The sequence below is a fragment of the Myotis daubentonii genome, chromosome 15 (assembly GCF_963259705.1).
Source record: "Myotis daubentonii chromosome 15, mMyoDau2.1, whole genome shotgun sequence".
NCBI lineage: Eukaryota > Metazoa > Chordata > Mammalia > Chiroptera > Vespertilionidae > Myotis > Myotis daubentonii.
In genome coordinates, this window is record NC_081854.1 from 8,839,967 (window position 1) to 8,867,958 (window position 27,992).

General features: G+C 58.5%; 3 protein-coding genes across 6 annotated transcripts; 2 read left to right on the top strand and 1 right to left on the bottom strand.

Moving 5' to 3' along the window:
- The first annotated feature begins 7,577 nt into the window (after positions 1 to 7,577).
- On the top strand, positions 7,578 to 12,626 carry CA11 (carbonic anhydrase 11). Of its 2 annotated transcripts, none has more exons than XM_059665976.1 (9): positions 7,578 to 8,003; positions 8,089 to 8,163; positions 9,108 to 9,250; positions 10,112 to 10,297; positions 10,501 to 10,596; positions 10,784 to 10,856; positions 11,180 to 11,334; positions 11,541 to 11,706; positions 12,498 to 12,626. In XM_059665976.1, exons 1-9 carry the CDS (start codon positions 7,607 to 7,609, stop codon positions 12,521 to 12,523), a joined length of 1,317 nt encoding a protein of 438 aa, XP_059521959.1. In that variant the 5' UTR covers positions 7,578 to 7,606; the 3' UTR covers positions 12,524 to 12,626. The 2 variants fall into 2 exon arrangements, with proteins under 2 accessions (XP_059521959.1, XP_059521960.1); XM_059665977.1 differs by having other exon boundaries at positions 9,138 to 9,250.
- Positions 12,627 to 13,224: 598 nt separating this feature from the next.
- On the top strand, positions 13,225 to 19,029 carry DBP (D-box binding PAR bZIP transcription factor). Its single transcript, XM_059665982.1, has 4 exons — positions 13,225 to 13,794; positions 14,746 to 15,153; positions 16,783 to 16,994; positions 18,529 to 19,029. Exons 1-4 carry the CDS (start codon positions 13,656 to 13,658, stop codon positions 18,742 to 18,744), a joined length of 975 nt encoding a protein of 324 aa, XP_059521965.1. The 5' UTR covers positions 13,225 to 13,655; the 3' UTR covers positions 18,745 to 19,029.
- Positions 19,030 to 19,204: 175 nt separating this feature from the next.
- SPHK2 (sphingosine kinase 2) lies at positions 19,205 to 27,987 on the bottom strand. 3 transcript variants are annotated; one of them, XM_059665971.1, is made up of 6 exons: positions 26,859 to 27,987; positions 22,583 to 23,057; positions 21,661 to 21,810; positions 21,468 to 21,562; positions 21,249 to 21,364; positions 19,205 to 20,862 (listed from the first exon to the last, which is right to left on the bottom strand). In XM_059665971.1, the coding sequence occupies exons 1-6, from the start codon at positions 26,889 to 26,891 to the stop codon at positions 19,767 to 19,769; spliced, it is 1,965 nt and encodes a 654-aa protein (XP_059521954.1). In that variant the 5' UTR covers positions 26,892 to 27,987; the 3' UTR covers positions 19,205 to 19,766. The 3 variants fall into 3 exon arrangements, with proteins under 3 accessions (XP_059521954.1, XP_059521953.1, XP_059521956.1); XM_059665970.1 differs by lacking the exon at positions 26,859 to 27,987 and adding an exon at positions 24,364 to 24,555; XM_059665973.1 differs by lacking the exon at positions 26,859 to 27,987 and adding an exon at positions 23,860 to 23,961.
- Between the last annotated feature and the right edge of the window lie 5 nt (positions 27,988 to 27,992).

The window sequence follows — 27,992 nt, forward strand, 5'->3', positions numbered from 1 at the left end:
CAGGCTGGCAGGCTGAGCGGCACTCCCCCCTGTGGGAGCACACTGACCAGCAGGGGGCAGGTCCTGCATTAAGCATCTGCCCCCTGGTGGTCAGTGCACGTCATAGCGACTGGTCATTCTGCCATTCGGTCGATTTGCATTTTAGCCTTCTATTATACAGGATAGTTGTCTTTTTTTTTTTTTTTTTAACCATTTCTCCATCTCTTCCACTAGAATGTGAACCCCATGGGAGCAAGGATTTTGATTTGTTCATGGCTGTATCCCTGGTATCTAGAAAGGTGCATGACACAGGGTATATGCTCAATAAATACTTATTGAAAAACATCAATGAATGGTCTAATTTGCAACCCAACTGAACCTGAAGTGATGCCTCAAACATCTGTAGTGTTAGGAGTCATAGTAAACCCCAAGTAACTGTGGCTTAAACAAGACAGAAATTTATTTCTCTCTTGCATAGCAGAGGTTTGGAGATCGTCAAGCCAACAAGAACTCACTAGCTTTCCTTCCACCATCTTCAGAATGGCCCTTGTCCTCGCGGCCCAAGATGACAGAGAGTGCTCCCGCCATCATGTCTGTATCCTTGCAGCAGAAGGAAGGAAGGAAAAGAAATAAAAGGCCAACACAGCTGATTTATAATCATGTTTTCCAAAAGCAGCTACCCCATCCCTCTGTTCTCATTGTCCAGAAGTTAGTCACATGACCAGACCTAGCTGCAAGAGAGGATGGAAACATAGACCCCAATGCTGGGCTCTCTTGGGCCCAGCTAAATAGGCTGTTTTGATAACAAGGAAAGAGAAAAGAAAGGATATTTGGGAAAAAATTAGCTTACCAGGTTTATGTCAGACCCTCAACCAATCAGAATCCAGAATATACTACAACATCTTGGGGTGCTAGGCAGAACAGTTTTTGGCGTTTGCGCAAGGTGGGGGGAGGGGGCGGGAAGAGAGGCTAAATAAATATTTGTTGAATAAATAGGCAGGTCTTATTATTTTTTCACATTATACAGATGAAGGAATTGAGGTACCCAGGGGGACTCCACCTTGAGATGAGGGCAGGGATTCAAACCCTGGTGTGTTTAGCCAGAATTATTATTTTTATTTTTAGATAAATTAAAAAATTTTTTTTTATTGATTTCAGAGAGGAGGGGAGAGGGAGAGAGAGATAGAAACATCAATGATGAGAGAGAATCATTGATTGGCTGCCTCCTGCACGCCCCACACTGGGGATGGAGCCCACAACCTGGGCATGTGCCCTGACCGGGAATCGAACCTTAACCTCCTAGTTCAGTGATGGCGAACCTATGACACGCGTGTCAGAGGAGACACGCGAACTCATTTTTTTGGTTGATTTTTCTTTGTTAAATGGCATTTAAATACATAAAATAAATGTCAAAAATATAAATCTTTGTTTTACTATGGCTGCAAAGATCAAAAAATTTCTATATGTGACACGGCACCAGAGTTAAGTTAGGGTTTTTCAAAATGCTGACACGCCGAGCTCAAAAGGTTCGCCATCACTGTCTAGTAACTAGACAGGGGTGGGCAAACTTTTTGACTCGAGCACCACAATGGGTTCTTAAACTGGACCGGAGGGCCGGAACAAAAGCATGGATGGAGTGTTTGTGTGAACTAATATAAATTCAAAGTAAACATCATTACATAAAAGGGTATCGTCTTTTTATTTTTAGTTTTATTCATTTCAAGCTGGCCGTAGTGTGCCCACGGCTGGTCTAGTTCATAGGTCCATACTCAACCACTGAGCCATGCCGGCCAAGCTTGGCCAAAATTCTTTTTTTAAAAAAATATATTTTTTATTGTTGATAGTATTACAGATATTTCCCCCTCCCCCCCTCCCCCCACCTCCCTTGGCCAGAATTCGTAACCACCTCTTCAGTGAATCAACTAGCTCAGAGAGGTGAGGAGTCAGCAAGCAGCTGGCACGCAAACTTAGTTGTCTAGAGCTGAGCTGTCCAATACAGTAGCCCCGTTTCAATTCAACTTAACTAAAATGAAATAAAATTTAAAATGTCGTTCCTCGGTCGCATTCGCCACGTTCCAAGTGGCTGGCGATTGGCGGGCAGGGCAGAGCCGAGGCAGGACATTGCCACCATCGCAGGAAGGCCTGTGGGTGGCCCTGCTCTAGAGGCCATTTTCACGAACATCACCGACTCTGGAGCCAGGCTGCCTGGGTTCCAATCCCACCCCTCAGTTTGCTCATCTATAAAATGGCGATGATGGTGATAATGACAGGAAGCAACCCACAGGCATATGGTGAGGGTTAGATGAGTTAATAGCGTACGTCATGGGCTTAGAGCAGTGCCTGGTACAGAGTAAGAGCCTTTTGAGTTTGTTGTTCTTATTTAAACACACAGTGGCCACATCTCTCCCAGAAGAAGAGAGCTCAGGAGGCTAGAACATGATGGAGAAGAGAAGGAAAGAGGGTGGAAGAGGCCGGGGGGGCTGTGGGAACCACCCAGGCCTGAGCAGCCTGGCCCGCCTGCCTCCCACCCAGGGGCTGGGAAGGTAGGAGATGAAAGTGAGGAGCAGGCGAGCCCCATATGTTCCTCGGGACCCAAACTTTGTTCCCAGCACCCGAGACGAATAGGCGTGAAAACCACATCTGGGACCCACTTCCGGCCCGGCCATTCCCTCGGGCACCGCGCCCAGCCTGTCTGTGCACTGTAACGGAGGCGGCACAGGTGGCGGGCTGAGCTCGAGGAGGCCCCTGCCCACCTCAGCACGGCCAGTGGCTTCCTGCAAGGGCAGACTCCCAGGTGCAGCCAAGTCTGGGAGGCATTTGCCCAGGAGGGAACTCGGAAGAGCAGTTAGAGGCAACCATTTCTGCAGAGGCCCCGAGGCCAAGGGGCCTGGTATGGCAAAAGGGGAGAGATGAGGCTGGGAACTGGGGGTGTCCAGATCGGGGGGGGGGGCGCTCTAGGCCCAGGCTGAGGGCCTGGGCTTTTCCTCAGGGGCACTGGGGAGCCATGGGGCGTCCCTGAGCAGGGGCGGGGCAGAGTCAGCTGTGTGAGAAAGTGATACGGACAGTCACTGACGTGGATCAGCTCACTGGAGAGCCCAGGGAAGGCCTTGAACCCAGCATGGAGGTCAGGGAACTCCCCTCAGAGCAGGTGACATCTGACGTAGGCCTTGAAGGACAGGAGGAGGATTTGGTCTTGCCTAGAAAGGCTTAGGGTGGGAACTTTGTCCAGCACCCTTGGAGCTATGGGGTAGCTATGGCTAGGGAGAGGCAGGCTCAACTCTAGATGTATAAAGACCACTCTGGCCCTGGCTGGTTTGGCTCAGTGGCTAGAGCATTGCCCTGCGGACTGAAGGGTCCCAGGTTCGATTCGGGTCAAGGACACATGCCTGGGTTGCAGGCTCGATCCCCGGCGGGGGGCATGTGGCAGGCGGCCGATCGGTGGCTCTCTCTCATCGTTGATGTTTCTATCTCTCTCTCTCTCCCTTCCTCTCTGAAATCAATAAAGGTATATTAAAAAAAAAAAAAAAAGAGCACTCTGGGGTCTGTGGAGGGTAGACTGGAGGGCGAGGGAGCCTGGAAGGGGAGTGAATTGTAGGCAGACCCTGTTTTCATGCACTGTCAGTTCACCGTCTCTCCCTCTCCTCTCTGGTTCCTTCATTGTCTCTGCCTCTGAGAAAGTCCATGTTTTTCTTATTTCCTCCCACCGCTGGGGTCGGCTGCTGTAAAAAATTACCACAAACGGTGTCGCTTAAAATAACAGACATTTATTCTCTCACAGTCCTGGAGGCCAGAAGTCCCAAACCCAGGAGTTGGCAGGGCCAGAACCCATCCGAAGGCCTTTGGGCCTCCTCGCACCTCCCAGCTTCTGGTGACTTCCGGCGTCCCTTGGCTTGTGGCCGTATCACCCAGACCGTCCTCACATCACTGGCTCTGTCTCCAATCCCCTTCTGCCTTTCTCTTAGGACAGCCGTGGGCAAACTACGGCCCGCGGGCCGGATCCGGCCCATTTGAAATGAATAAAACTAAAAAAAAAAAAAAAAAAAGACCGTATCCTTTTATGTAATGATGTTTACTTTGAATTTATATTAGTTCACACAAACACTCCATCCATGCTTTTGTTCCGGCCCTCCGGTCCAGTTTAAGAACCCACTGTGGCCCTCGAGTCAAAAAGTTTGCCCACCCCTGTCTTAGGAGGACCCTTGTGACTGGATTCAGGGTCCACCTGGGTAATGTAGGATGAGCTCATCTCAAGGTCATTAACTTAATTACATCTGCAAAGACCCTTTGCCAAATAAGGTCCATTCACAGGTTATAGGTGGATGAATCCTTTGGGGGGGGGGGAGGGGGTTTGCCCATTCAACCCACTGCAGCCCATTCCAGTCACTTCCCTCTCTGGGCCTCAGTGTCCTGTCTGGGTAATGGGGCTAATACTAGCCCCACCGCGTCGGGCAGCTTTAAGGGTTGAAATGAAGCCTCCGTCAGAGTGCGTGGCCCAGCCCCGGGATCTGGGAAACTCGGTCAGGGCGGCTGCCGTTTCTTTCTGGTGGAGGAACGTCTCCTTAGAGCTGGGCACTTCTGTGGGTCTCTTTCTGCCACTTTCCCCGCTTCTCTGCACATCTGTCTCCGTCATGTTCTCTCTATCCTTCTTTCCCCCGGTTTCCTTCCCTGCTCCGCCCCTTGCTAAGTGTAACCGGGCAAGTCACCGATGACTTGGTTTCCTCATCTGTAAAATGGGCAGCTGTGCGGACTACCGGAGTGGCTCAGAGCCATGCTCAGTTTTGCCGGGTTTGCAGCAGCTGCTCGCTGTTATTATCGTCATTGTCATCCCTGTGGTTTCCTGGTCTCGCCTCTCTTCCCCGTCTCCACAGCGCCCTCTGTCTCTCGGACTTATTTCTGCGTTTCTGGGTACCTGTCTCACCAACCTCCGGGTCTTGAATGGTCTGTCCCTGCCCATGGCTCTGTCTCTCTCCCTCTCCCCACCTGTGAGGGTCTCTAAAGAAGCCCACACAGCCTAGTCGGTTTGGCTCAGTGGGTAGAGCAGCGGTTCTCAGCCTTCCTGACGCCGCGACCCTTTAATACAGTTCCTCATGTTGTGGTGACCCCCAATTTCATTCTTACAAATTGAACATAACTAAAGCATAGTGATTCATCACAAAAACAATATGTAATTATATGTGTGTTTTCCGATGGTCTTAGGCGACCCCTGCGAAAGGGTCGTTCGACCCCCAAAGGGGTCGCGACCCACAGGTTGAGAACCACTGGGACAGAGCATCAGCCTGCCGACTGAAGGGTCCCAGGTTCAATTCCGGACAAGGGCACATGCCCGGGTTTCGGGCTCCATCCCCACTGGGGGGTGTGCAGGAGGCAGCTGATCAGTGATTCTCTCTCATCATTGATGTTTCTGTCTCTCTCTTGCTTCCTCTCTGAAATCAATAAAAGATATATATATATTTTAAAAAGAAGCCCACAGATTTTTAGACTCTTCCCTTCCAGAGGAGTCTACTCTTTTCCCCTCTGAGTGTGGGCGGGACTCAGTGACTCGTTTCCCATGAAGGAGACTTTTTTAAAAAACATATTTTTATTGGTTTCAGAGAGGAAGAGAGAGGGAGAGAAGCATCAATGATGAGAGAGGATCATTGATGGGCTGCCTCCTGCACGCCCCCTACTGGGGATGGAGCCTGCTACCCGGGCATGTGCGCTGACCGGAATCGAACCATCAAACCATGACCTCCTGGTTCATAGGTCGATGCTCAACCACCGAGCCACGCCGGCTGGGCTGTGTGTGACTTTGGAGATTAGGTCACACAAAACATCTCTCCCCCTACCCCCACCCCCCCATGGCTCACCCTGGGGGAGCTGGCAGCCATGTGGTGAGGACGCTCAAGCAGCCCTATAGAAAGGCCCCTGTGAGGAGGAGCTGAGACCTGGGGCCCAGGCCGTGTGGACGAGCTTGGACATGGACCTTCCAGCTCCAGTCAGGCCTTCAGGCGCCTGCAGCCCAGCCCACAGCCCGACTGCACCCTCCAGAGAGGCCCTGGCCGGGACCACCCGGCGAGACTGCTCCCAGGTTCCCAACCCTCGGGAACTGTTAGACGATGACGAATGTTTGTTGCTTTAAGCCAGCAGATTTGGGGGGTGATCCGTTATGTGACCATGGATGACTGATATACACCTTCCTTTCTGGTGTTTTCTCTGTCTCGCTCCGTCTCTGCTCTTTCTGGGTGTCTCCGCCTCCTCCACCTCTGGGCCCTTAAACGTCCATTTCTGTCTTTTTTAAATTTTTTTTTTAACGTCCATTTCCAGTTCTCCATCTCTGATGCCTCCTTCGGCTCCCTTGAGGCCCGTTTGTCCGTCCCCAGGCCTCGCTCCCTCTCTCTGGGTCGCCGCCTCCGCCTCCGGGTCCTCCCTGTTGAGATCTTTCTCTGCAGGAGCGTCTCTCCGTACAGATGTGCGCGCGCGGGTCCGCCTCCCCTCCTCCCTCTCCCTCCTCCGGGCCCTGGCCCTGGCCCTGGCCGGGGTGTTTTAATTTCCCTGTCTCTCTTCAGTGCTTGCTCTGCCCTGTGTCTCTCCATCTCTTTTCTGCTTCTGTCTCTAACTGTATCTCCACGTCTCTCCGTGTCTGTGTCTTTTCTTCGCCTCCATCGGTCTCTCTCATTCCTCTCCCCTCATTCTGTGTCTGTCTCTCTCCATCTTTATTCCGCTCGCTCAGCGTGTGTCCCTGTCTCTCACCCTCCCGCTCTAGCCTGCCATCTCCCTCCGACCCGCCTCTCCGCCTCTATCTCGGGCTCCCCTTCCCTCCCGGAGCCTCCGCATTCCCCTATCCCGCCCGGGCCTCCCCCGATCCTCCTCCTCTTCCTCCCCCTCCCCCTCCTCCCCTCCCCTCCCCTCCCCTCCCCTCCCCTCCTCTCCCTCTCCAGGTCTCTGCCTCCCCCTCCTGGTCAGCGGCCCTCACCGCACCCCAGTGTCTCCCAGGGGATCCCCGGCCGGGTTAAGGCAGCCCCTGGCGGAGGCCGGAGGGGAGCACAGGGCGGGGGCTCAGACGCTGGGTGCGGGCTCCAGCCGGTGTCTCCGAGTGCGGGGGCACCCCGATCCTCCGGGGCCAGGGCGCTGAGCACGCCCACGGGGGGCCTCTCCCAGCTCCACCTTAAGCGCCCCCCTTCCCCCTTCTGCGGAGGACGGAACGGCCAGCTCCGGCCCCAGGTGTCCGGGCCACCCCCCTCCCCCGGCTCCAGCGACCCCTGGAGGTACCCTGCCCCTTGGGCGTATCACACACACACACACACACACACACACACACACACACACACACCCCTACCTGCCCGAGGCGTGTTCGCTGCTGTGAGAGCACCCGCCCCCCAACAACCAAAAAAAAAAAAAAAAAAAAATTAAATAGCGCCGAGAAAGGGAGGGGGAGGAGGGAGGAAGGGACAAGAGAGAAGAGAGAGACAGAGAAACAGAAGAGGCAGGAGAGGAGGAGGAGGGAGAGAGAGAAGCTTGCAGGGGGGAGAGAGGAGGTGAAGAGGGAGAGAAGGGAAGAGGAGGCAGGAGCAGAGAAGGGGGAGAGGGAGGAGGAGGAGGAGGTGAGAGGAGGATGGGGACATGGAGTTAGGTGGCCTGGGGGAGCTTCATGAAAAGAGCCAAGAGGGGGTGTGGATTAGAAACCAAGAGGCAACCTCAGCGAGAAGCAGAAGGCAGAGAGCGGGGTAGAGAGATCAGGAGGCAGCGGGAGGCTGGAGGGTTGGGGGAAGGAGAAGAAGGAGGAGAGACAGAGGGGAGGAGAGGAGTGGGTTGGGGGACCTCCGTCCCTGGCTGGCTTGGCATCTGGGGGTCCGGGACTCCCTGTGGGGAGAAGAGGAAGGCTGGAGGTCCTGGAGGGACAGGGTCCCGCCGAGAAGAGAGGGAAGAGCCGAGAGAGGGGCCGGGCGCTGGGAAGGGGTCGCCCAGAGGCCTCCCGGGGATGGGCGGTGCGGCCAGTCTGAGCGCCCCCCGAGCGCTGGCACTCTGGGCTGCCCTGGGGGCGGCAGGTAAGGCCTGGGGTCGGGGCCCGAAGGGAGGGGCGGGGCGGGGCGGGGGTGCCAAGGAGAGGGGTTCAGGCGGCTCTCTCCGCAGCTCACATCGGACCCGCACCTGACCCCGAGGACTGGTGGAGCTACAAGGAGAATCTCCAGGGAAACTTCGTGCCAGGTGCAGCCAGGGAGGGGGCCCAGCATCCTTCCTGGGACCCGGAACCCTCTCCTCCCTGGGAGTCCCAGCCCCTCCCTTCCTCCCCAGGAGTCCAGCCCAGCCTCTGAACCCCAGTGGCTCACCATGGGACATTATACATGCGCATTTCAAGTAGTGAGTGGGAGTGAGTGGAAGGAGAGCGTGTGGGGGTGGAAGAGTGTGTGTGTGTGTTTGCAGGGGAAGAGGCAGGCAGGTCCTGGCTCCCGCTGGCAATCAGAGGTTCAGTGGCCCCCTCCTCTGCCGGGTCCAGCCCTCTCTTGCAACTCCTCTCCCCGGTACATTATTACCCAGCTGTGCGGCTGGAGAGACGGAAGGAACTACAACTCCCATAGGCACGGGGGGCAGTCTGGCATTGGACGAATAGGCTGGCAGCCCTAGAGCCTGCTGGGAGTTGTAGTTCCTTCTTCCAATGACTTCATTTAAGATAGGTTTGATCACGGAGAAGATTGGTGGTGTTAGAGCAGCGGTTCTCAACCTGTGGGTCGCGACCCCTTTGGGGGTCGAATGACTCTTTCACAGGGGTCGCCTAAGACCATCGGAAAACACATATATAATGACACATTGTTTTTGTGATGAATCACTATGCTTTCATTATGTTCAATTTGTAACAATGAAATTCGGGGTCACCACAACATGAGGAACTGTATGAAAGGGTCGCGGCATTAGGAAGGTTGAGAACCACTGTTTACGGGGTCTTAAGAAACTCCTCCAGGATTCTTCTAGGACCCAGGATTCTGGATCCCAGCTCCCTTCTCCCTCAGACCCAGGAGTGCAGATTCCTAGCCCTTCCTCTCCTGGGATCCAGGAGCCCAGACCGCGGCCTTCTCAGCAGATGCCAACATTGGGATCCAGTCCCCATTTCTGACTCCCTTTCCTCCCTGCCCTGCCCCTGCCCCTGCCCCCAGGGCCTCCCTTCTGGGGCCTGGTGAACGCAGCCTGGAGTCTGTGTGCAGTGGGGAAGCGGCAGAGCCCCGTGGATGTGGAGCTGAAGAGGGTTCTATATGACCCCTTCCTGCCCCCACTGAGGCTCAGCACTGGGGGAGAGAAGGTAAGGGGCCTGGTGGGAGGGGCTGCCAAATCCACAGCGGTGGGTGTGCGTGGAGGGGGGGTGGGACACTGAGGTGGGAGGCCAGCCTTGGGGAAGAAGGGGTACACCTGGGCGGAGAGGCCCCTTCCACCCTAACATGGATCACCTGTCCTTTTCTCCCCACACAGGGCTCGCTAGCCTCCCCATCTCTGTAGAAGCATCGGTAAAACAGGTTTCCTGTGCCAGGCATTGACTTAAAAGCTTGTTAAACCCTCTAATCCTCACAGCAACCCCATGTAGTCCCACCGGCCTCTTCGCTGTCGCTAAAATAGTCCACCTCAGGGCCTCTGCACTTGCTGTTCCCTCTTCCTGGAACGCCCTTCTCCCTGCTCTTTGCAGTGAACCCCTACTTACTTTTCAGGTCTCCATTCAAATATCACCTCCTCATGGAAGCCTTACCAGACACCGCCCTGCCCCCCCCACCCCCGCCCCCACGCCCACCTAGGCCAGATTTCCCATTATACTTTCCCAGCACGAGAACAGGATGTAATTAATTAAGCAGTTACTCATGTGAAATCAGTATCTGTTGTCTGTCTCTGCCCAGTCAGAACATGAGCTCCACGAGGCCCAGGAGTTTTTGTCTGCTTGTTCATCGTTCTCTTCCTGGCATCCATGGCACATAGTAGCGACTCAATAAATCTTTAATTAAGCAAATTCACCAACACTGAGCACCTACCATGGACCAGCACACAGCCTGGAAAGTCGTAGGTGCTCAAACTATGCTGAATGGCTAAGTGATTGTCGGAAGCAGGAAATGTAGGAGCGGAAATGGGGGGAAAGAGATCTCTCTGTGTCCCATGTCGTCTTCCATCTCTCCCACAGCTCCGGGGAACCCTGTACAACACCGGTCGCCACGTGTCCTTCTTGCCTGCACCCCGGCCTGTGGTCAATGTGTCTGGGGGTCCCCTCCTTTATAGCCACCGACTCAGTGAACTGCGCCTGCTATTTGGAGCACGTGATGGGGCAGGCTCTGAACACCAGATCAACCACCAGGGCTTCTCTGCTGAGGTGCTGGCCACCGACCTCTGACCCTTGACCCTTGCCCTGAGTCACCCTCACCCTCTTCTTGCCTCACCACATCCTCCCTACCGAACTGCCCCCCCCCCCCGCACTAATCCTTAACCTGACTTGGGACCCCCCAAAGGCCCAGAGCTGCACCCATTCTCTCCTCCTTCTGCTGGGGAACCCCACTCCCTGTGTTGCCCTCCCAGGTGCAGCTCATCCACTTCAACCAAGAACTTTATGGGAACCTCAGTGCTGCCTCCCGGGGCCCCAATGGCTTGGCCATTCTCAGCCTCTTTGTCAATGTGAGTCCAGGCAAGATTCAGAGGGAGGGAGGGAGAGAGGGAGGGAGGGAGGGGCTGGGCACCTGGAATCCGGGGTCTGAGGAGGAGGGAGGCTGGGAGGCCCAGACTCCTGGGTATTGGGGGAGGAAGGGCTGGAGGGCTTGGACTTCTGGGTTCCTACCTCCTCACCTCACGTACCCCCACACAGGTGGCTGGCAGCTCAAACCCATTCCTCAGCCGCCTCCTTAACCGTGATACCATCACCCGAATCTCCTACAAGAGTAAGTCCGTGGTGCATTAGTGGGGATGTGCACATGAGGGGGAGCTCAAGTGGGGAACCCTTTTTTTTAAAAAAAAAAAATATTTTTATTGATTTCAGAGGGGAAGGGAAAGGGAGAGAGAGAAACATCAATGATGAGAGAGAATCATCGATCGGCTGCCTCCTGCACGCCCTACACTGGGGACCAAGCCTGCAACCCAGGCATGTGGCCCCGACCAGAATCGAACCCGGGACCCCTCAGTCCGCAGGCTGGCGCTCTATCCACTGAGCCAAACCAGCCAGGGCTGGGGAACCCTTCTTCACTCCGGCATAATATGCCCACAGATGATGCCTACTTTCTCCAAGACCTGAGCCTGGAGCTCCTGTTCCCGGAATCCTTCGGCTTCATCACCTATCAGGGCTCTCTCAGCACCCCACCCTGCTCTGAGACTGTCACCTGGATCCTCATTGACCGGGTCCTGAATATCACGTCCCTCCAGGTGACCCTCTCCCACTCTCCTTCCCGAGGTTGACTGGAAACTCCAGGGGGTCAGAGGGTCAGATGACACTCGGGGCTGGGGTGGCGCGGAGCCAGGCCCCTCCAATCGGCTCTCAGGGGCGGGGCTTCCCCTGTGACGTCACCAGGACCCTTCCCCCCGTGGTGGATTCACTCCCGGTTTCCTACTCCTCTCCCCTCTCTTGGCAGATGCACTCCCTGAGACTCCTGAGCCAGAATCCTCCATCCCAGATCTTCCAGAGCCTCAGCGGTAACGGCCGGCCCCTGCAGCCCTTGGCCCATAGGGCCTTGAGGGGCAACAGGGACCCCCGGCACCCCGAGAGGCGCTGCCGAGGCCCCAACTACCGCCTGCATGGTATGGACCAATCTGCACCCCACCCACCACCACCACCACCACGTCTTGGTCTGACCCGCCTGTGTGTCTCCCTACAGTGTGTCAATATGATAAAGTCCTACCCTCCTTTGCTGCTTCCGTATGGTCCCGCCTCCTGAGTTCTCGCTCGCTCTTACTCCCTCCTCCCTGTGTGTCCACGTGCCACAGTCCACCTCCCTACCATAGACCATTGCTGGTCCATGATTTGTCTTTCCTCTCCGCTGCTTGTAACGTGCAACTTGGTATATAACCCGACACCCCCGGCTTCTGTGTGGTACGGTTACCTATCGGTCTGTGGGTTCCTCTTCCAAAGCGGTGGAATCCGGATCCATTTCCGGTTCCCACGTGGTGTAAACCCCATGCTGTTCCATAATCTGACAGCTCCCCCCCCTTTCCTGAGAATCAATATGGTTCAACCCCCTTCCCTTCCGACTTCCTCCGCTCCCTTCAGCCCGGTTGAGACCGCCACCTCTCTGGCTTCTCAACATGGTACAGCCCAGGGGCTCCCCGCCCCCCGCCCCCCTTCAGGAATACCTTCTGGTAGTTCAGCCTGATGCTGACACTGAGCGTCCCCATGCCACCCTCCTGCCGCCTCGCTGCGGCTCCGCCGCCTGCCGGGCCATGTCTACTAGCTTCTCCACCTGGTACCTTCCGGTCCGCCCTTCTCAGCCTCCCGGTGGTAGAGCCCGACCGGCCCCGGCCCCGCCCCCTGCACAGCCCCGGCGACTGTCTCCCGCAACTAACGTCCTCCATCGGTATCGTCTGTCTTGCAGTGGATGGTGCCCCCCACGGTCGCTGAGGCTCCCCACCGAGGATTGCGCCTGCCCTTCCCAACCCTACCCAAGAGGGGAGGGGAGTCACCCCCAAAACAAAGCTATTAAAGGGACAGAATACTTCCTGTTTCTCAGTGGTCTGATTCGAGGCGCGGCCGGGGATTGGAGAAGAGCCCCCTTCTTCTAGAAACCCATCTCCCGTCTTCCTGAACCCCACTATTCGGGTTTTTGACTTCCTAATTCCCAAAACAATCGTTTGGATATGCGGCTCCATTAAGCGGCGCCTCTCCCACCCGCCCCCACCCCTTACCCACTCCGCGGGTCAGGCAGCACGCGCAGAGCCATGTGCTTCCTCCTCCCGCCTGTCTCATTGGCTCGAACTGGGTCACGGTCCCGCCCCCAGCGCCGTCTCCCATTGGCCTAATGTAGGTCAGGGTCCCGCCTCCCACGAAAAGGCGGGGCAACTTCACGCCCCGAGCCCCTCCCGTATCCCGGGCCTTGGCGGAACCACAGCTCCCATTGGCTGAGCGTGCCGAGGGGTAGGGACGCGATTGGCCCGCGCTTTCAGCCCGAGGGAGGCACGCGGCTGGGGTGCATGGCCCCAGAGACGGGCGGGGCTCGGCGGGCGCGGGCGGGGGCCGAGAGGAGGGGTGCTCGCTGTGGCGTCGGGTGTTTTGGTTTGGCTTTTTTTTTTTTTTTTTCCGCGAAAGAAGTTTGCTTTGGCCACGCCTCAAGGCTGCCGCCTCCTCCTGCCCCCTCCCCCGCCCCTCTGCGCTCACCTCTTGGTGCAGATTGCAAAGCGCCTTCCGCTGAGAGAGCTGCAGATTTTGCAAGAGCCAGGCTCGCCCACCTTATGGAAGGAGCGCCTTGAGTCCCCTTCAGCCCTCCGTTGCAAAGAGCTGGCCGTCGGATTTGATCCTCCCCTCACCCAGACTGCATGGTCTCCCGGGACCCTCTAGAGTTGCACGTTTCTGCAGCGAGGACTGCAAATCCCCGTCGCGCCTAGGATTTGCACTGTTCTGGATACTGGAATCTTGCAAGCTACGCTCGCCCGCCCCTGGGCAAGACACTCGCCCGAACCACAGGACTGTACCGCTGACGGCAGGCCAGCTCTTCGCCTCTCCATGAGCCCGTAAGCCTGCGGGCAGGTGCCCGGCGATGGCGCGGCCCGTGAGCGACAGGACCCCGGCCCCCCTGCTGCTGGGCGGCCCGGCCGGGGCCCCCCCGGGCGGGGGAGCGCTGCTTGGGCTGCGGAGCCTTCTGCAAGGGACCAGCAAGCCCAAAGAACCAGCCAGCTGTGAGTTCTAGCCCCCACCTCGCCCAACTCAGACACCCTTCTCCCTTAGGGACTCAGGTGCTGGAGGAGGGGGGGGGTCCACAGCTACCTTCTCCGTGCGGGGAATCCATCCTCCCAGCCTTTACCCATTTCACTTAAGGTGTTTAGGTCCTCAGATCTTTCAGGACCCACGACCCAAAAGTACCGGCTCCCAAGCCCGTTTACCGCGAGGACCCAGGAGTCTAGGCCTCCCCCGCACCCCCCACCCCTAGTGTCCTCCTCCCGGAGGGCCCAGGAACCTAGGCCCTAACCCCCTGTTCCTTTGGGTTCCGAGAGTCTGGACCCCTGAGGTCCAGGGAGGAGAGAGGGGGTGTGTCTGATGCTCACACGGTAGTGACACGGGCTTGGGCGGGGCCTCCTGGGGTCACATGGAGCCTAGGGATGAGGAATGTGCCCCAGGAATAGAGCCCCTTCCTGTCCCTTGCGAAGTGTGGGGGTAGGGAGAGGGGGTACAGGGCGCGGGGCGGGGGGGTAGGTTACAGAGGAATCACAGAGCTGTCTTTCTTCTCTCACCTGCCCAACCCTCCCCTACCTCTGTCGGAACTTCCGTCCCTCTTCTACGTCTGCCCCTTACCGGGTCTCTGTCCCCATCTCTCTCTGCATCTCTGGGTCCCTGTCCCCCCTCTTTCTGAGTTTCTATCCCTCTCTCGATCTCTGTCCCCCTCCCCCCTGTGTACCTGCGGCCCCCGTCCCTGACCTTTCCCTGTGGGTCTCCGTCCCTCTCTGGGTCTCGGTCCCCGCCTCTTTCTGGGTCCTTGCCCTCCCTCTCCGGTCTCTCTGCAACCCCGTCTGGGGTCCCCCTTTCTCTGGATCTCGGTCGTGTGGGTCTCTGACGCGGGGTCTCTTCTGCATCCCTATCTTCCTCTCCCCCCCCCCCGCCCCCCGACCCTGCCCTGTCTTCCTGGCCCCCAGGTCTCCTGAAGGAAAAGGAGCGCAAGGCGGCTCTGCCCGCAGCCACGGTTCCCGGGCCGGGCCTGGAGACGGCGGGCCCGGCGGATGCCCCCGCGGCGGCGGCGGGCGGCGGGTCCCCCCGGGGGCGCCCAGCGGCCGCTCCGGGCCCGAGTCTGTTGGCGCCGCTGCTGTGGGAGCGGACGCTGCCGTTCGGCGACGTGGAGTACGTGGACCTGGACGCCTTCCTGCTGGAGCACGGGCTCCCCCCCAGCCCGCCGCCCCACGGCGGCCCGTCGCCGGCACCCTCGCCCGTGCGCACGCCCGCACCCTCCCCCGGACCCGGCTCCTGCGGCTCGGCTTCCCCTCGCTCCTCGCCGGGGCACGCCCCCGCCCGGGCCGCCCTCGGGGCCGCCGGCGGCCACCGCGCAGGTGCAGCGGAGGGGGCGGGGCCTGGGTGGGCGAGGCTTCGTCGACAGGGGGCGGGGTTTCGTCGACAGGGGGCGGGGTTTCGTCGACACGGGGCGGGGCTGTGGACACCCGGCGCGGGTCCGTGGGACCTGGGCCGCGCTCCTGGATTCGGGGTCCCCTAGTTGAGAGATGCGGGGAGAAGAATCGGATTTTGTGTCCTCTAGGGGGTCAAGGGCTGGGTCTCCGGGACCCATAAGAGAGGAGGGACTTGGGACCCCAAATTCCAGGAAGTCTGCCCAGTGGGGCGATAGTGTGGATTTCTCTGTGGGACGCGGGGAGAGGTGGAGCCGGGACTGGGGAGCCCACAACACCGGAGTTATTTAGTGAGAAGTGGACTGTACCCCCATATTCCGGGCCCGGAATGGGTGGAGCTGGGATCGGACCTAACTTGTAGACCCTCTACTGGGGAGAAGGCGAGGGCTGGGCACAGACTTCGTTTCCCTACACATAAGGGGCTGTCAGCCCTGGTTTCGCGGTCCCCCCCATTGGAAAGGGCCTAGGGCCCCGGGTCCTGCACTCCAGAGGGGAGAAGGCCGAGGAACTTCATTCCAGGTCTCCCATGGAGGCGAGGGCCGAGCTTCCTATATTCCTGGAAAAGGGGGGGGGGGGGGCGGGATTGCAGAATCGTGTGCACCCCAGTGGCGAGGGGATTAGGGCGCAGGGGAGAAGGTCGAGGGGGCCGGTTTTCCCGTGTTCCCCAGAGAGCAGGGGGGACTGAATCCTCGGAGGTTGAGAAGTTCGAGCCGAGAGACCCGAAGGAGCGAGAGGAAAGGGGTGCTCCCTCTGGCATCTTGGGGTCTCCAGGGTCGGGCAGCCAGTCGGTCGGGGAATCCCGGACACACCTGCCACGGGTCCAACCTCCGGGCAGAGCCAGGGCCCTCCCCCTGCCAGCCGCACACTCCCGCGCCACGTGAGTCCTCTCCTAACCTCCTCCGTGCTCCGCGCACGCGCGGTCACGCGCGAGGGGGCGGGGCTTGGGGAACGTGAGGGAGCCCCGGCGGCTGGCGGGGTGCGGAGGAAGCAGGCGCCCGCACGTGACTCGGCCCTGAACCGGTGTCCTCAGCTGACCCTGCTCGCTCGCTCTTAAAGGCGCAGGCCACCTGCTCCCCCTTGAACCAAACTCCTGGGATCTCGGAGCCCTTTCTGCTTCCCTTCCCTAACGCCTGGGAGCTAATTGTTCTTTGAGAGGCTCTTGGGGTCTTTTCGGTGCCTTGGATTCCATTTTTCCCGGACAGGTCTAGGCATTGGCCAGGGATTTGGCAAGGATTCAGGCTGGCCGATGGGGAAGAAACTAACACGGACTCTGAAGGCCTGAGGTTTTAGCAGCAATAGCCCAGGCTCAAGTATAACTTAGGGCAAGTTAAGTAACGATTGGGCCTCAGTTTCCCTGTTTGTAAAAGTGGAGTTGGTTTCATTATTTCTAAGCCTCCTTATGGCCTAGGGAACCTTCCTATTTATATTAGGGTTGATCCCTGGCGAGCTATGGTAGCCTTCCTTGGGGTGGATATGATACCTGCCTGGAGGGTAGCACCTGGGAACCTCCTTCCCAAAATCACTACGCACTCAGGTGATACATTTTATTTCCCAAAGGCCTGACCTCTCGGGACACACCCAGCCCTGTGGACCCAGATACCGTGGAGGTGCTGATGACCTTTGAACCTGACCCTGCTGACTTAGCCCTGTCAAGCATTCCCGGCCACGAGACCTTTGACCCTCGGAGACATCGGTTCTCAGAGGAGGAACTTAAGCCCCAGCCCATCATGAAGAAGGCGAGGAAGGTCCAGGTGCCAGAGGAGCAGAAGGTGAGCACCGCCGGATGTAGGACGCGGGCTTGGCCAGCACGGCCCCCACCGCAGGGTCCCTCACACTCAGGATTAGCTCTCCGGTTCTCCTGCAGCCCAGGGCCAGTCCTCCTTGGCCACGGGATGCAAGGGGGCAAAGTGTTGGGCTTGAGATTTATGAAGATGGCGTAACTAGGGGACACAGACATAGCCAGCCCTGCTGGACCCAGTTGTACAGATTTGGACCCAAACCTTTCGGGGGGGGGCAGGCAGGCTTCAGGCTGCTGGGCTCAGTTGCTGAGGACAGCATTTTTCAGCAGCGGGTTATCAGCCTGTCTCTCATCAGCCAGCCGGGCGAGGGCTTGTCTCTTGATCTCTGATTTGAGGCATCCTTTGGTGTGATTGCATCTGCCTAGGATGCAGACTTTGTCAGCCCGCTAGGCCTCATTTCCTGGGTCTGAGCTGCCTCATTGGCGAGAGGCCCCGGGTTCTGATCGTCAGCCAGGACCACATTCCGATTTGGGTGCTCTGGGCAGTGACTCATCTTTCTAGCATTCTGTCCCTTCCAGTTCTGGGGTCTCCCCCAACGGGAGGTGTCTGGGCTTCTCTCACAAGACTTGGCCCTGCCTTCATGTAAGACACCACTGCTCGAAGCAGCTAGGACGGGCCCACAAGCCCCATCCAGAGCAGTGTTTCTCCTGCCACGGGGTCCTGTTGCTAGGGACTGGATCTGCCCTAGCAAGCAGGAACTCGGCTTTAATTAAAGGGGGGTCGGGGGGCATGTTTCAGAACTCTGGGTGCTCCTTGGCAGTGAGGAGGGGCCCGCCTTTGCTACCCAATTCTAGGGCTGAAGACCCCCGGGCATAGTCTGTGGGGAGGGCTCAGCATAGCTCCCTCACTAAAGCACAACTGGGACCTGCTGGGTGGGGGAGGGGGGGGCGCAACTCCCTGGCTTATTTCTATTCAAGGCCAGTTCAGAGACCAGCTGCAGTCTTTGGGACCACTTAGACTTTACTTTTGTCTGATGAGGAGGGATGAAGTTGCCTTGGCAACCAGGGCCAAAGGGACCAGCTTCCGGGAGGACTTTATCAAATCCCTGCACTGGGGAGGCTGGACTTTCCTTAGCAACCAGGATCTGGAAAGGTGATGTATAGGGCAGTGCTTTTCACCGGGATCTCACACCCTGAAAGCCCTGTTGCTAGGGAACAAGCATCCTTAGCAACCAGGAGCTAACTGTAGCCCTTTGTCAAGTGAGGAGGGTGGCGTCTGCTTTGCACTCTGGAGACTTGAGGCCCAGTTGTTGGGGGTGGGAGGCCCTCTCATGCCCTAGCCTTCGCTAGGGTCCCGCTCTCCTTAGCAACCAGGGCCGGAGAAGGGCAGACCCTTGGATACCCGTCTCAGGGGGGACCCCCCACTGCCGGGCAAGCAGCAGCCCTTAAGTTCCTTTAGATCCCCTCAGGTGCTCGAAGGAACAAGCAAAGCTGCTGCTCCCTTCTTCTTCCGCTGTGGCCGGGCCCCTCTGGACCTCAGTGCTTTTCCACCTCTGCACCCCCAGGACGAGAAGTACTGGAGTCGGCGGTACAAGAATAACGAGGCAGCCAAGAGGTCCCGCGACGCCCGGCGGCTTAAGGAGAACCAGATATCGGTGCGGGCGGCCTTCCTGGAGAAGGAGAACGCCCTGCTGAGGCAGGAGGTGGTGGCCGTGCGCCAGGAGCTGTCCCACTACCGCGCCGTGCTGTCCCGCTACCAGGCCCAGCACGGAGCCCTTTGAGGCCGCGCCCCACGCCCCCACCCGGCGGAGCGCTCCTCCGCCTCACTCAGACTTGCGCCCTGACACCCCCTCTCCTCCCCATCCTGTGGTCCACGGGCCGGCCAGCTGGGTGCCCCAGGGACGTGATGATGCAGATAAATACATTTATATTTTTAAGAAAAAGCGAGCCTCCCCCCTCCCTCGCGGGGGCGGGGAGGGTCCTCTGTGTGTGCCTCCGGCACGTCGGGGACCCCACCCTCCCACCGCCTCCGTTAACACTATCCTGAATAAATCTTGATAACCCCAGAGCCAGCTGTCGTGGGGAGGAGGCAGCTCCCTGGCCCCGGGGCCAGGCCAGGGGGTCACACTGGCCGCAGTCTGTGGGTTCGTCTGGGCTCCGGGCCGTGAAAGGCAGGAGCTGCTGCAGGTGCCGACCCTGACCCCCTCCCACGGGCTGCCGGACGGAGGCAGGGCGAGGGTCTAAGAGGAATGTAGCGACTGCCTTTATTGCATAGACCTTTTCAATTGCTTTGAAGATTGGGGTCTGGAGACGCACAGGAGACAGAAAACGGGAAATGAACTTCCCGCCCGCGCGGACGGGGCGGAACCTTAGTGCAAATGTGAGCGTTGGCCCAGGGGAACCTGCCCCTCCTGGCCAGTTCAATGGAGGCACCGGAGTGGACAGGGCGAGACCGGGCCCTGGCTGGCCAGCCCGGACGCGGTACAAGAGGCTCCGCCCCCAGCAGACCTGGTCTTCCAGCAGCTGGAAGCGAGGGTCTGGACTGAGCTGCGCCCTCATTGGCCAGGCACTACCCTCCCGGGCGGGCCCACTTTCCTGTGGCCCTAATGGCCCTCACCCCCCGGCATTCGGGCCACCCTCTAGCATCACCACTGGTCCCCGGGAGGCGGGCACAGTCCTGAGACAGGGGCTCCCCTGCACGTGGGGCCTCCGACCTAACTAGCAGCCAGGCCCCGCCCCGAGCGAAGGCCCCGCCCCCTTGGAATGTAGGCCCCGCCCATTAGCAGGCTCCAAGTTTCGAGGTTCAGGGCTCTCGCCCGGGGCGGCCTGGAGGCCCAGTGAGTAGCGTACCTAGGCCCGGATGCACCTGAGCCTGCAGGGGCCCGTACTCCACCTGCTCCCCGTCCACCGTGAGCACCCCGCGAGGAGTGAGCGGCTCGAGGCGAAAGGCACGCGCTGCGGCATAGCCCAGCTGCGGGCAGCCCAGGCTGAAGTGGCTCCCGCGCTCCATGGCCAGGAAAAGGCGCAGCAGCGCCGCCCGCGAGATGCCGCCGCGCACCCAGCACAGGTGCACCAGGCCATCATCAAAGCGCGCGTGGGGGACGGCCACGAGGTCAGCCCCCAGGTGGCTGGGGGAGATGGCCAGCATGAGCACAAAGTCCCCCTCCAGCGTCACCCAGCCTGGGGGTAGTGGGGTGCCCAGGGGAGGAAGCAGGTGGTCTGGTGGGCCTCCAGCAGAGATGGCTACCGGGTCACCATCAGGGGTGGGAGGCAGTAGCCCAGAGGATGCTGGCATTTCGGGTGCCCCCTCGGTGATGGGTGAGAGTAGAGCTGATCTGGGGGAGCCAGGGGGCGAGGGCAGCAGTGGGTCTGGGGACAGTGGAGGATCCCCAGCGCCGCCCCAGTCCCTGGCCAGCTCTGGGCCTCCACCATTGAGTGACAGGACGGGGAGTGGTTCCGGTGAGTCCGGGGAGGTCAGGGCAGGCTGAGGCAGTGACAGGGGCAGGTCAGACACAGAGCGATGAAGGGGTGAGTGGGCCACGGTTCGAGCTGGGACGGGGGCCAGGGTCAGCTCTGACTTGGCACGGGGCAGGCCATGGGCGGGGGCGGGTGAGGCAGGCTCCACGGTGGCAGGTAGGTAGGAGATGCGTCCACGGTAGGTGTGCAGTGCGGCAAGGCCCAGCACCGTGCCCAGTGTGAAGCGGGCACTGCCCAAGGCCCTGAAGCGCTCACTCTGGATGTCCACGTCTGACACGAAGCCCCAGGCCACAGACAGGAAGGAGAAACAGCGGGAGCCCGAGGCCAGGGTCACAGAGAGGAGGTCCAGCGGGCGGCAGCCACCCCGGCAGAGCAGCAGAGAGCAATTGAGCAGCAGGTCAATGCCCAGGGCCTGCTCAAACCTTCAGAGCCAGAGACGGATTGACAGTGAGAAAGAGTAACGGGGGGGGGGGGGGGGGGGGGGGGAAGAGTGCAGAGCGGGGAGGAGACAGACAGACGGCAAGGGGCCCAGCTGGCCTTGTCCCCAGGCCCACCCACAGCCATCCGGCCACCTCCAGATGGACTCTTCTTACTGGGCCAGGTTCCCTCTCCATCCATCCCACAAGCACTCACTAAGTGTCGCCTGTGTCCCAGGCACAGTTCTAGGCTCTGGGGATACTGGGAACAAGACCCGCAAACGTGCCAGGCTGATGAACCTGACAGTGGACTGGCAGCGGGAGGGGAAGATGTGCCCGGCCCTCCTTCAGGGTACCCCCAGGCTCACCGGAGGCAGGAAAAGTCCACCTACCCCCCATGCTGGTTCACGGCTCCAGCCAGTGCGTTGCCGGAGCCACAGGGGAGGATGCCCACGGGAGTCTTCATGGCCTCTTCCCAGTCAGGGCGATCGAGGAGTCCATTCAGCACCTGGAGGGCCGGAAACCAGACACCTGGGTACTGATCCTGGCCTCCACAGCACCCCCCCCCGCCCCCCCCGCCCAGGGCTCGGGGCCCAGGCCTCCTGCCCTACCTCATACAGCAGCCCATCTCCCGACACTGTGACGATGCCATCCCACTCGCTCAGGCTCAGTCCCTGGACCAGCTCCCGAGCATGGTTCTGTCGTTCTGATGTGGGAAACCAGGAGGTGAGGCAGGCTCTTCCACCCCCAGGACTCGGGAGTTCGGCCCCAAGCACTCACCTTCCGTCCTGACACCGCCCTTACCTGTCTGGATGAGGTTGAAGGACAGCCCAGCTTCGGAGATCATGGGCAGCACGTGGTTCTTACACAACTGCCAGGCCAGGCCCCTCCCACCAAAGGGATTGACCAATAGAAGCAATCGGGGTGGCCTTGGCAGAAGATGGGAGGTGATTTCTGCAGAGACAGGGGAAGGCGTCGGTCGAGGCCAGAGACCCAGGCCCCTGACCTCAGAAACAGCAACTGCAAACAGCCCCCAGTGGACGGCTGGAGGGCTGGCACCGGAGCCTCGTTCTTTTTGCCTCCCAGGCTTCACGTGCCCACGCCACCCCCTTCCGAGACAAAGACAGGGCTTGGGTGTCTAATCCCAGTGCCCTTTGGACCCACGTGTGGGAGGAAGGAGAGCTCCGTTCCTCACCAACAACACCCAGATCCCAGATCAGGTTGCTCCACTCTGCGAGGCTCCATGACTGTCACCATCCCTTAGGACCGTCCCCCAGGCAGCCAGCAGGACCCTGGAGGACCAAGTCCCACCAGATGGGGACCCTTGAACCCTGACCTTCCTGTGCCAACTGAGGCCCCCCCGGTGGGGGTCCTCCGCCTGAAAGCCTCCTCTGGGCCCCCCTCGGCTAATGCTCTAGATGCCACCTCTGGGCGCCCTGGGTGGTGACTGATGACGTCTCGGTCTGCTGCTCTCATCGGCCCGGGAGCCTCTGACTCACCCGTGGTCGGGACCCATGGAAGGGGAAGGAAGAGACAAAACCTAGCGAGAGAGCAGCAGACACAAATAGCTTCCCTCGGCCTGTGCTTTCGTTCCTCCTGTAGCCTATGCCTGTCTGGTAGCACTTCCATTACAGACTCACAGACATTCCACAGACACACAGAGAAGTAGACAGAGATGCCCGCAGAGGGAGATGCGCAGAGACTCCGAGCTTGCCCGGGACCTCACCCCCGTTCCCAGGCAGCTGCAGTCCACGGAGCAGACACGTGAGGACGGTGGCCCAGCGCTGGACCTCGGCCCGGTTCTCCTCATAGGTGGCCGCCCCGTCAGCCCCAAAGGTACGCGTGGCCCTGCGCCGGCCCCCACGCCGGCCCCGAGGATACGTGTAGATGCAGAGGTAGGCCGCCGGGTCAGAGGGGCTGCGGCTGCGCAGGGTGCAACAGCCCGAGACCTCGGCCAGCAGGACCAAGCCGCCCCGGGGCCTGGCTTCAGGCTTTGGGCGCAGCCGCTGGATGTGCAGAGCCTGTGGTGTGAGAGTGAGGGCGAAGCGTGGGCCTCGGGCTGGGTAGGAGCCAAACTCGCCATGCAGGAGTGGAGTGCTGGTGGCCAGGGGTGACAGCGGCGGCGGGGCCATGGCTCCGGCCCTGTCCTGGACAGTCCTAAGCCTGGGGCCCCAGCTCCAGCTCAGCTCCTGCTCTGGCGTCTGTGGGAAAGAGGGACAAGAGTCAGAATCCAGGACCCCTACGTCAGGTGGAGGAAAATGGGCAGGGCCTGCGGACAGGGAGAGACAATGAGGAACAATCACAGGTGCACCGCAGGCAGACAGGCCCAGACAAGTGTGGGGAGACCCCGAGGCAGCAGGGAAGGCATCGGTTGGACAGGAAAGCCAGCATCCCGGAGGGTCCACACCCAGGCATGCAAACATTCATTCATTCATTCATTCATCCCCTAAATAATTATTCAGTACCCCCCATGTGCCAATCACAGTGCCAGGCCTAGCAAACACAGCAGGGAGCAAAATGGACTAATCCCGCTGCCTTCATAAAGTTTATGTTTTAATCAGAAAAACAAGATAAAGAAAGACAGTGTGTTGGATGATAAGGGCTTTGGGGGAAATCAGGCAAAAAAGGACATGCAGAGGCAGAGAAAAACAAAACCCAGACACCAGTCACCTCCAGATGGAGAAAGGAACAAGGGAGAGACACCTGGACACGAAGAAAAAAAGGGGGGATGAGATCTGAGAGCCAGAGAAACCCTGAGAGGAGACAGACAGCTTAATGAAATGAAACCAGGCTGATGCAAGACCCTAAGGAGAGCGAGAGCGTGGGGTCGAAAAGACAAGGGGGAGAAAAGAGAAGACAGAGGCAGGAGGTAGAAGATGCCGACACCAGTAAAGACTGAGAAAGGGATGTGCCACGGAGGGACTAAGGAGTCCGAGAGCCAGAAGAGCCACATGCAGGCACCTGCAAGGGACAGGGTTTCCGAGCTGGGCCCTGAGCACTGACCTGGGCATCTGGCTGCCTGCTCTGCAGGGAGGGACCCGGAGCCAGGCCTGAGATCCCCTCCCCAGAGGCTCTCCCCCTGCCCTCTGCCTGGGTTCTGCCTCCTTCCTCACCTTTGTTCCCCTCTGCCCCGCCCACCCAGCCACCTGCCAGTCCTGCGCCTCAGCTGCCCCAGACACACCTCCATCTGTGGCCTCACCCTAGGGAGTCACCTCTGCCCCCTGCCCTGGCAGCTCCCTCAGGCTCCCCCACCCCACCCCAATTCAGGTGTAGCCAGAGCCCTAGATCTTCCCCAGTCCTGGGTCCGAGTCCCCTGTCTCTACTCCGCAAGTCTCTGGCCTGGTTTCCATTCTCCCCACCCACCCACGCAGGTACCCCAGCCCCGGGCCTGGGTCTCTATCCATAGGTCTCCCAATCCATAAGCCTGAGTCTTTGTCTCCGGTTCCCCGTGTCAGGGGCCTCCTCTCCCCCATGCCCCTCCCCGATTTCCACCACCCGGCCCCAGACCTGGGTTTCCATTCCTGGATCCTTCAGCCCCGGTTCTGCTTCTCCATCTCCATCCCACAGCCCTGGTACCCCAGTCCCGGGCCTGCGTCTCTCCGTTCCTCTTGGTCCCGCGGCCCCCCAGACTCGGGGCCCTGCCAGGACCCCCGCAGCCTCCTCCCCAGCCTGGTCCTCCTCCAAGCTGCCCCTCCAGTCAGCACCCACCGCCCCCATCTGACCCTGGGGTGTGTATGGGGGGGCGGGGAGTGTGGCTCCGCTCAGCCAATGGCCGTGCGGCTGGCCTGAGACGCACCAATGAGGGGGCTCGGGGGGCGGGCCCAGCGACGAGAGGCGGAGCGCTCGCGAGACCCGCTGCCATTGTAGTTGAGGGCACGCGCGCACCTCGCCGCTGTCACGACTCCACCGCCAGGGACCAGGCGCCATGTTTGTTGAGGGCACAGGGGCCGGTCCAGCCATGGGATTTATGAGAGAGGAGGGGCCTGGAGGGAGGTCTTTAGAGGCTGCTAGAGGGACGGGCCCTAACCCGGGCAACAAAGACCCAGAGGTACGCAAAGGGCGTTCGTAAGAGACCCAGAGAAGCAGTGCGAGGCCATGGCGCACTTGGAGAGAGAGTGTTGTCTCTTAAGATAAAAAGAGTCAGCCCTGGCCGGTGTGGCTCAGTGGATAGAGCGCCGGCCTGCGGGCTGAAGGGTCCCGGGTTCGATTCCCGCCAAGGGCACATGCCCGGGTTGCGGGGCTCGGTCCCCAGTGGGGGGGCCTGCAGGAGGCAGCCAATCAATGATTCTCTCTCATCACTGATGTTGCTCTCTCTCCTCCCTTCCTCTCTGAAATCAATAAAAAATATATATTTTTTTAAAAAAGATAGAATCAGGCAGACGCAGAGAGATAAACAAAGACAAAGACAGTAGAATTAAGAATGTGCTAGGTTAAGACTCAAGAAAACCCAGAAGCCCTAACCAGTTTAGCTCAGTGGATAGAGCGTCGGCCTGCCGACTGAGGGGTCCCGGGTTCGATTCCGGTCAGGGGCATGTACCTTGGTTGCGGGCACATCCCCAGTAGGGAGTGTGGAGGAGGCAGCTGATTGGTGTTTCTCGCTCATCAATGTTTCTAACTCTATCCCTCTCCCTTCCTCTCTGTAAAAAAATCAATAAAATATATTTTTTTAAAAAAGAAAACCCAGAAAATGACAGAGAGAGAGAGGACTGACACTTCTGGAATGAAAACCAGGGAGGAGAGGCTCTTTAATTCACAAATTATTAATAAGTCATAGGGATGCATTGTATAGCATGGGGACTATGGTCACATATTGTATTAACTCTGTAGGAGTGACAGGTGGTAACTGGAGGTGTGGTCATTTTGTAATATGTGCACCTGGAACTAAGGTAATACTGTATGTCAACTTTTTAAAATGTCACAAACTATTTACCTTGGGCACAAACCAGAGTGGCGCAGGACATAAACTTCCGCCTAGTAACTCAGTTACGTGACAAGACAGAGACACGGAAGGAAGATGGGAGATACAGTGTCTGTGAGACCACTAGGTCAGGGGTGAACAGGGAGGGAATATTTTTTTTAAAAAAATGTTTTTATTGGTTTCAGAGAGGAAGGGAGAGGGAGAGAGAGTGAAACATCAATGAGAGAGAATCATTGATGGGCTGCTTCCTGCAGGCCCCCGACTGGGGATCAAGCCCGCAACCTGGTCGTGTGCCCTGACCGGGAATCGAACCCGGGACCCTTCAGTCCACTGGCCGACCCTCTATCCACTGAGCCAAAGTGGCTAGGGCCAGGGGAGAGAATATTGAAGGCTCAGAGGCTGAGAGGAACCGAGACCAAGAGACAGAAAGCAAAGATGTTGACAGAAACAGAGAGAGGCAGCCCTGGCCGGTTTGGCTCAGTGGATAGAGCGTCGGCCTGCGGACTGGAGGGCTCCCAGGTTCGATTCCGGTCAAGGGCATGTGCCTTGGTTGCGGGCACATCCCCAGTGGGGAGTGTGCAGGAGGTAACAAATCAATAAAATATATTTTTTTAAAAAAAAAGAAACCGAGAGAGGCAAAGATCGGGTGAAGGTGAAAGAAATCAAGGCAAGAATAATATCGGGAGATGTAGAAACAGACAGAATTGTAGAGAGAAAGGCACCTGCTAAAGGAGAGAGGGGCGGAGCTTGCTCTCTAGAAGGAGATGAATGGAGGAAGGAGTTCACTTATTGCCCACAATGTACCTGGTGTTCAACCCAGAGTAGCAACAGCACCAGGTAATATGCATGCCTGCCAAAGGATGACCCAGAGAGAGAGGAACAGAAGCCCCGTTAGACGGAGAGGCAGGGGAACACAGCACTTGAGCTTGGGGCCCAGGGAGAAAGGCAGGCAGACACACGGGCCAAAGAGGCTGGGACTCAAAGACAGAGAACCAAGTTACAGAGAGGAGGGCACAGGGAGGGGCAAGGAGGAAGAGGGAACTGCCCCCTGGCACGGTGACCTTGACCGCAGATAGACCCTTACCTGGTCCACGCTCCTCTGCTGGGAGATGTCCATTTGCCTGCCAGCCCTCTGCTGTGTTATCAACAGGACGCTGGGCCTGCGTGGGAGGCCATGGGAGGGTGGTACGGTAAGGAGTCAGGCCTCATGGTTCAGCCCGGCCTTGGGCGCTGTGGAGGAGAAGTGAATAAGTAGAAGTATCAAGGGCGGACGACAGGAGGCCAGGCTGGATGGGTTTGAAGCCCAGAGCCTTTCCGAAAAGGGAGAAACGGAGAAGAGGTCAACTTTTTCACTGCCCCAACCAGTTCATCATGTCTGGGCCAATCAATCAATAGGGGTGGAGCCTAATTTTTTTTTTTTAATCCTCACCTGAGGCTATTTTTTTCCACTGATTTTTTTAGAGAGAGGGAGAGGGAGGAAGGGAGAGAGAAAAACATGGATACTAGAAAGACACATCAATTGGTTGCCTCCCACTTGCGCCCGAACCGGGGCCTAGGGATTGAACCTGCCACCCAGGTATGTGCCCTTGACCGAGAATCGCATCTGCCACCCTTTGGCCCTTGTGCGGACGCTCTCACCACTGAGGTAAACTGGCCAGGGCCTAATTTTTATTGAGCACTTCTTATGTGGGAAGCACTGTCCCATGCATTTTTACTAACTTATATAACGCAGGAGAATATCCTATGTGCCAGGCCTATGGTCACCCCCTCTTTGTAGATAAGGGAAGTCAGGCACAGAGAAAGTTAAATGAGTTGCCCCAAATCACTGTTATTGGAATTTTAATATTCCTATGTCTCTGCTCCTCCCTGGATCTCCTTTTCCCGCCTCTTTCTAGGTCCCCTCACCTCCCCACCCAAGGCCAGTGTTTGTCCACTACCCTTCTGGGTGCCTCTTCCTTCTCCCCTCTAAATCTGTCTCCCTCTAAGTCAGCGGTTCTCAACCTGTGGGTCGCGACCCCTTTGGCCGTCCAACGACCCTTTCACAGGGGTCGCCTGAGACCATTCTGCATATCAGATATTTACAACACGATTCCTCACAGTAGCAACATTACAGCTATGGAGTAGCAACGAAAATAATTTTAGGGCTGGGTCACAACGTGAGGGACTGTATTTAAAGGGCCAGAAGGTTGAGAACCACTGTAAGTCTCTCCTCCCCGCT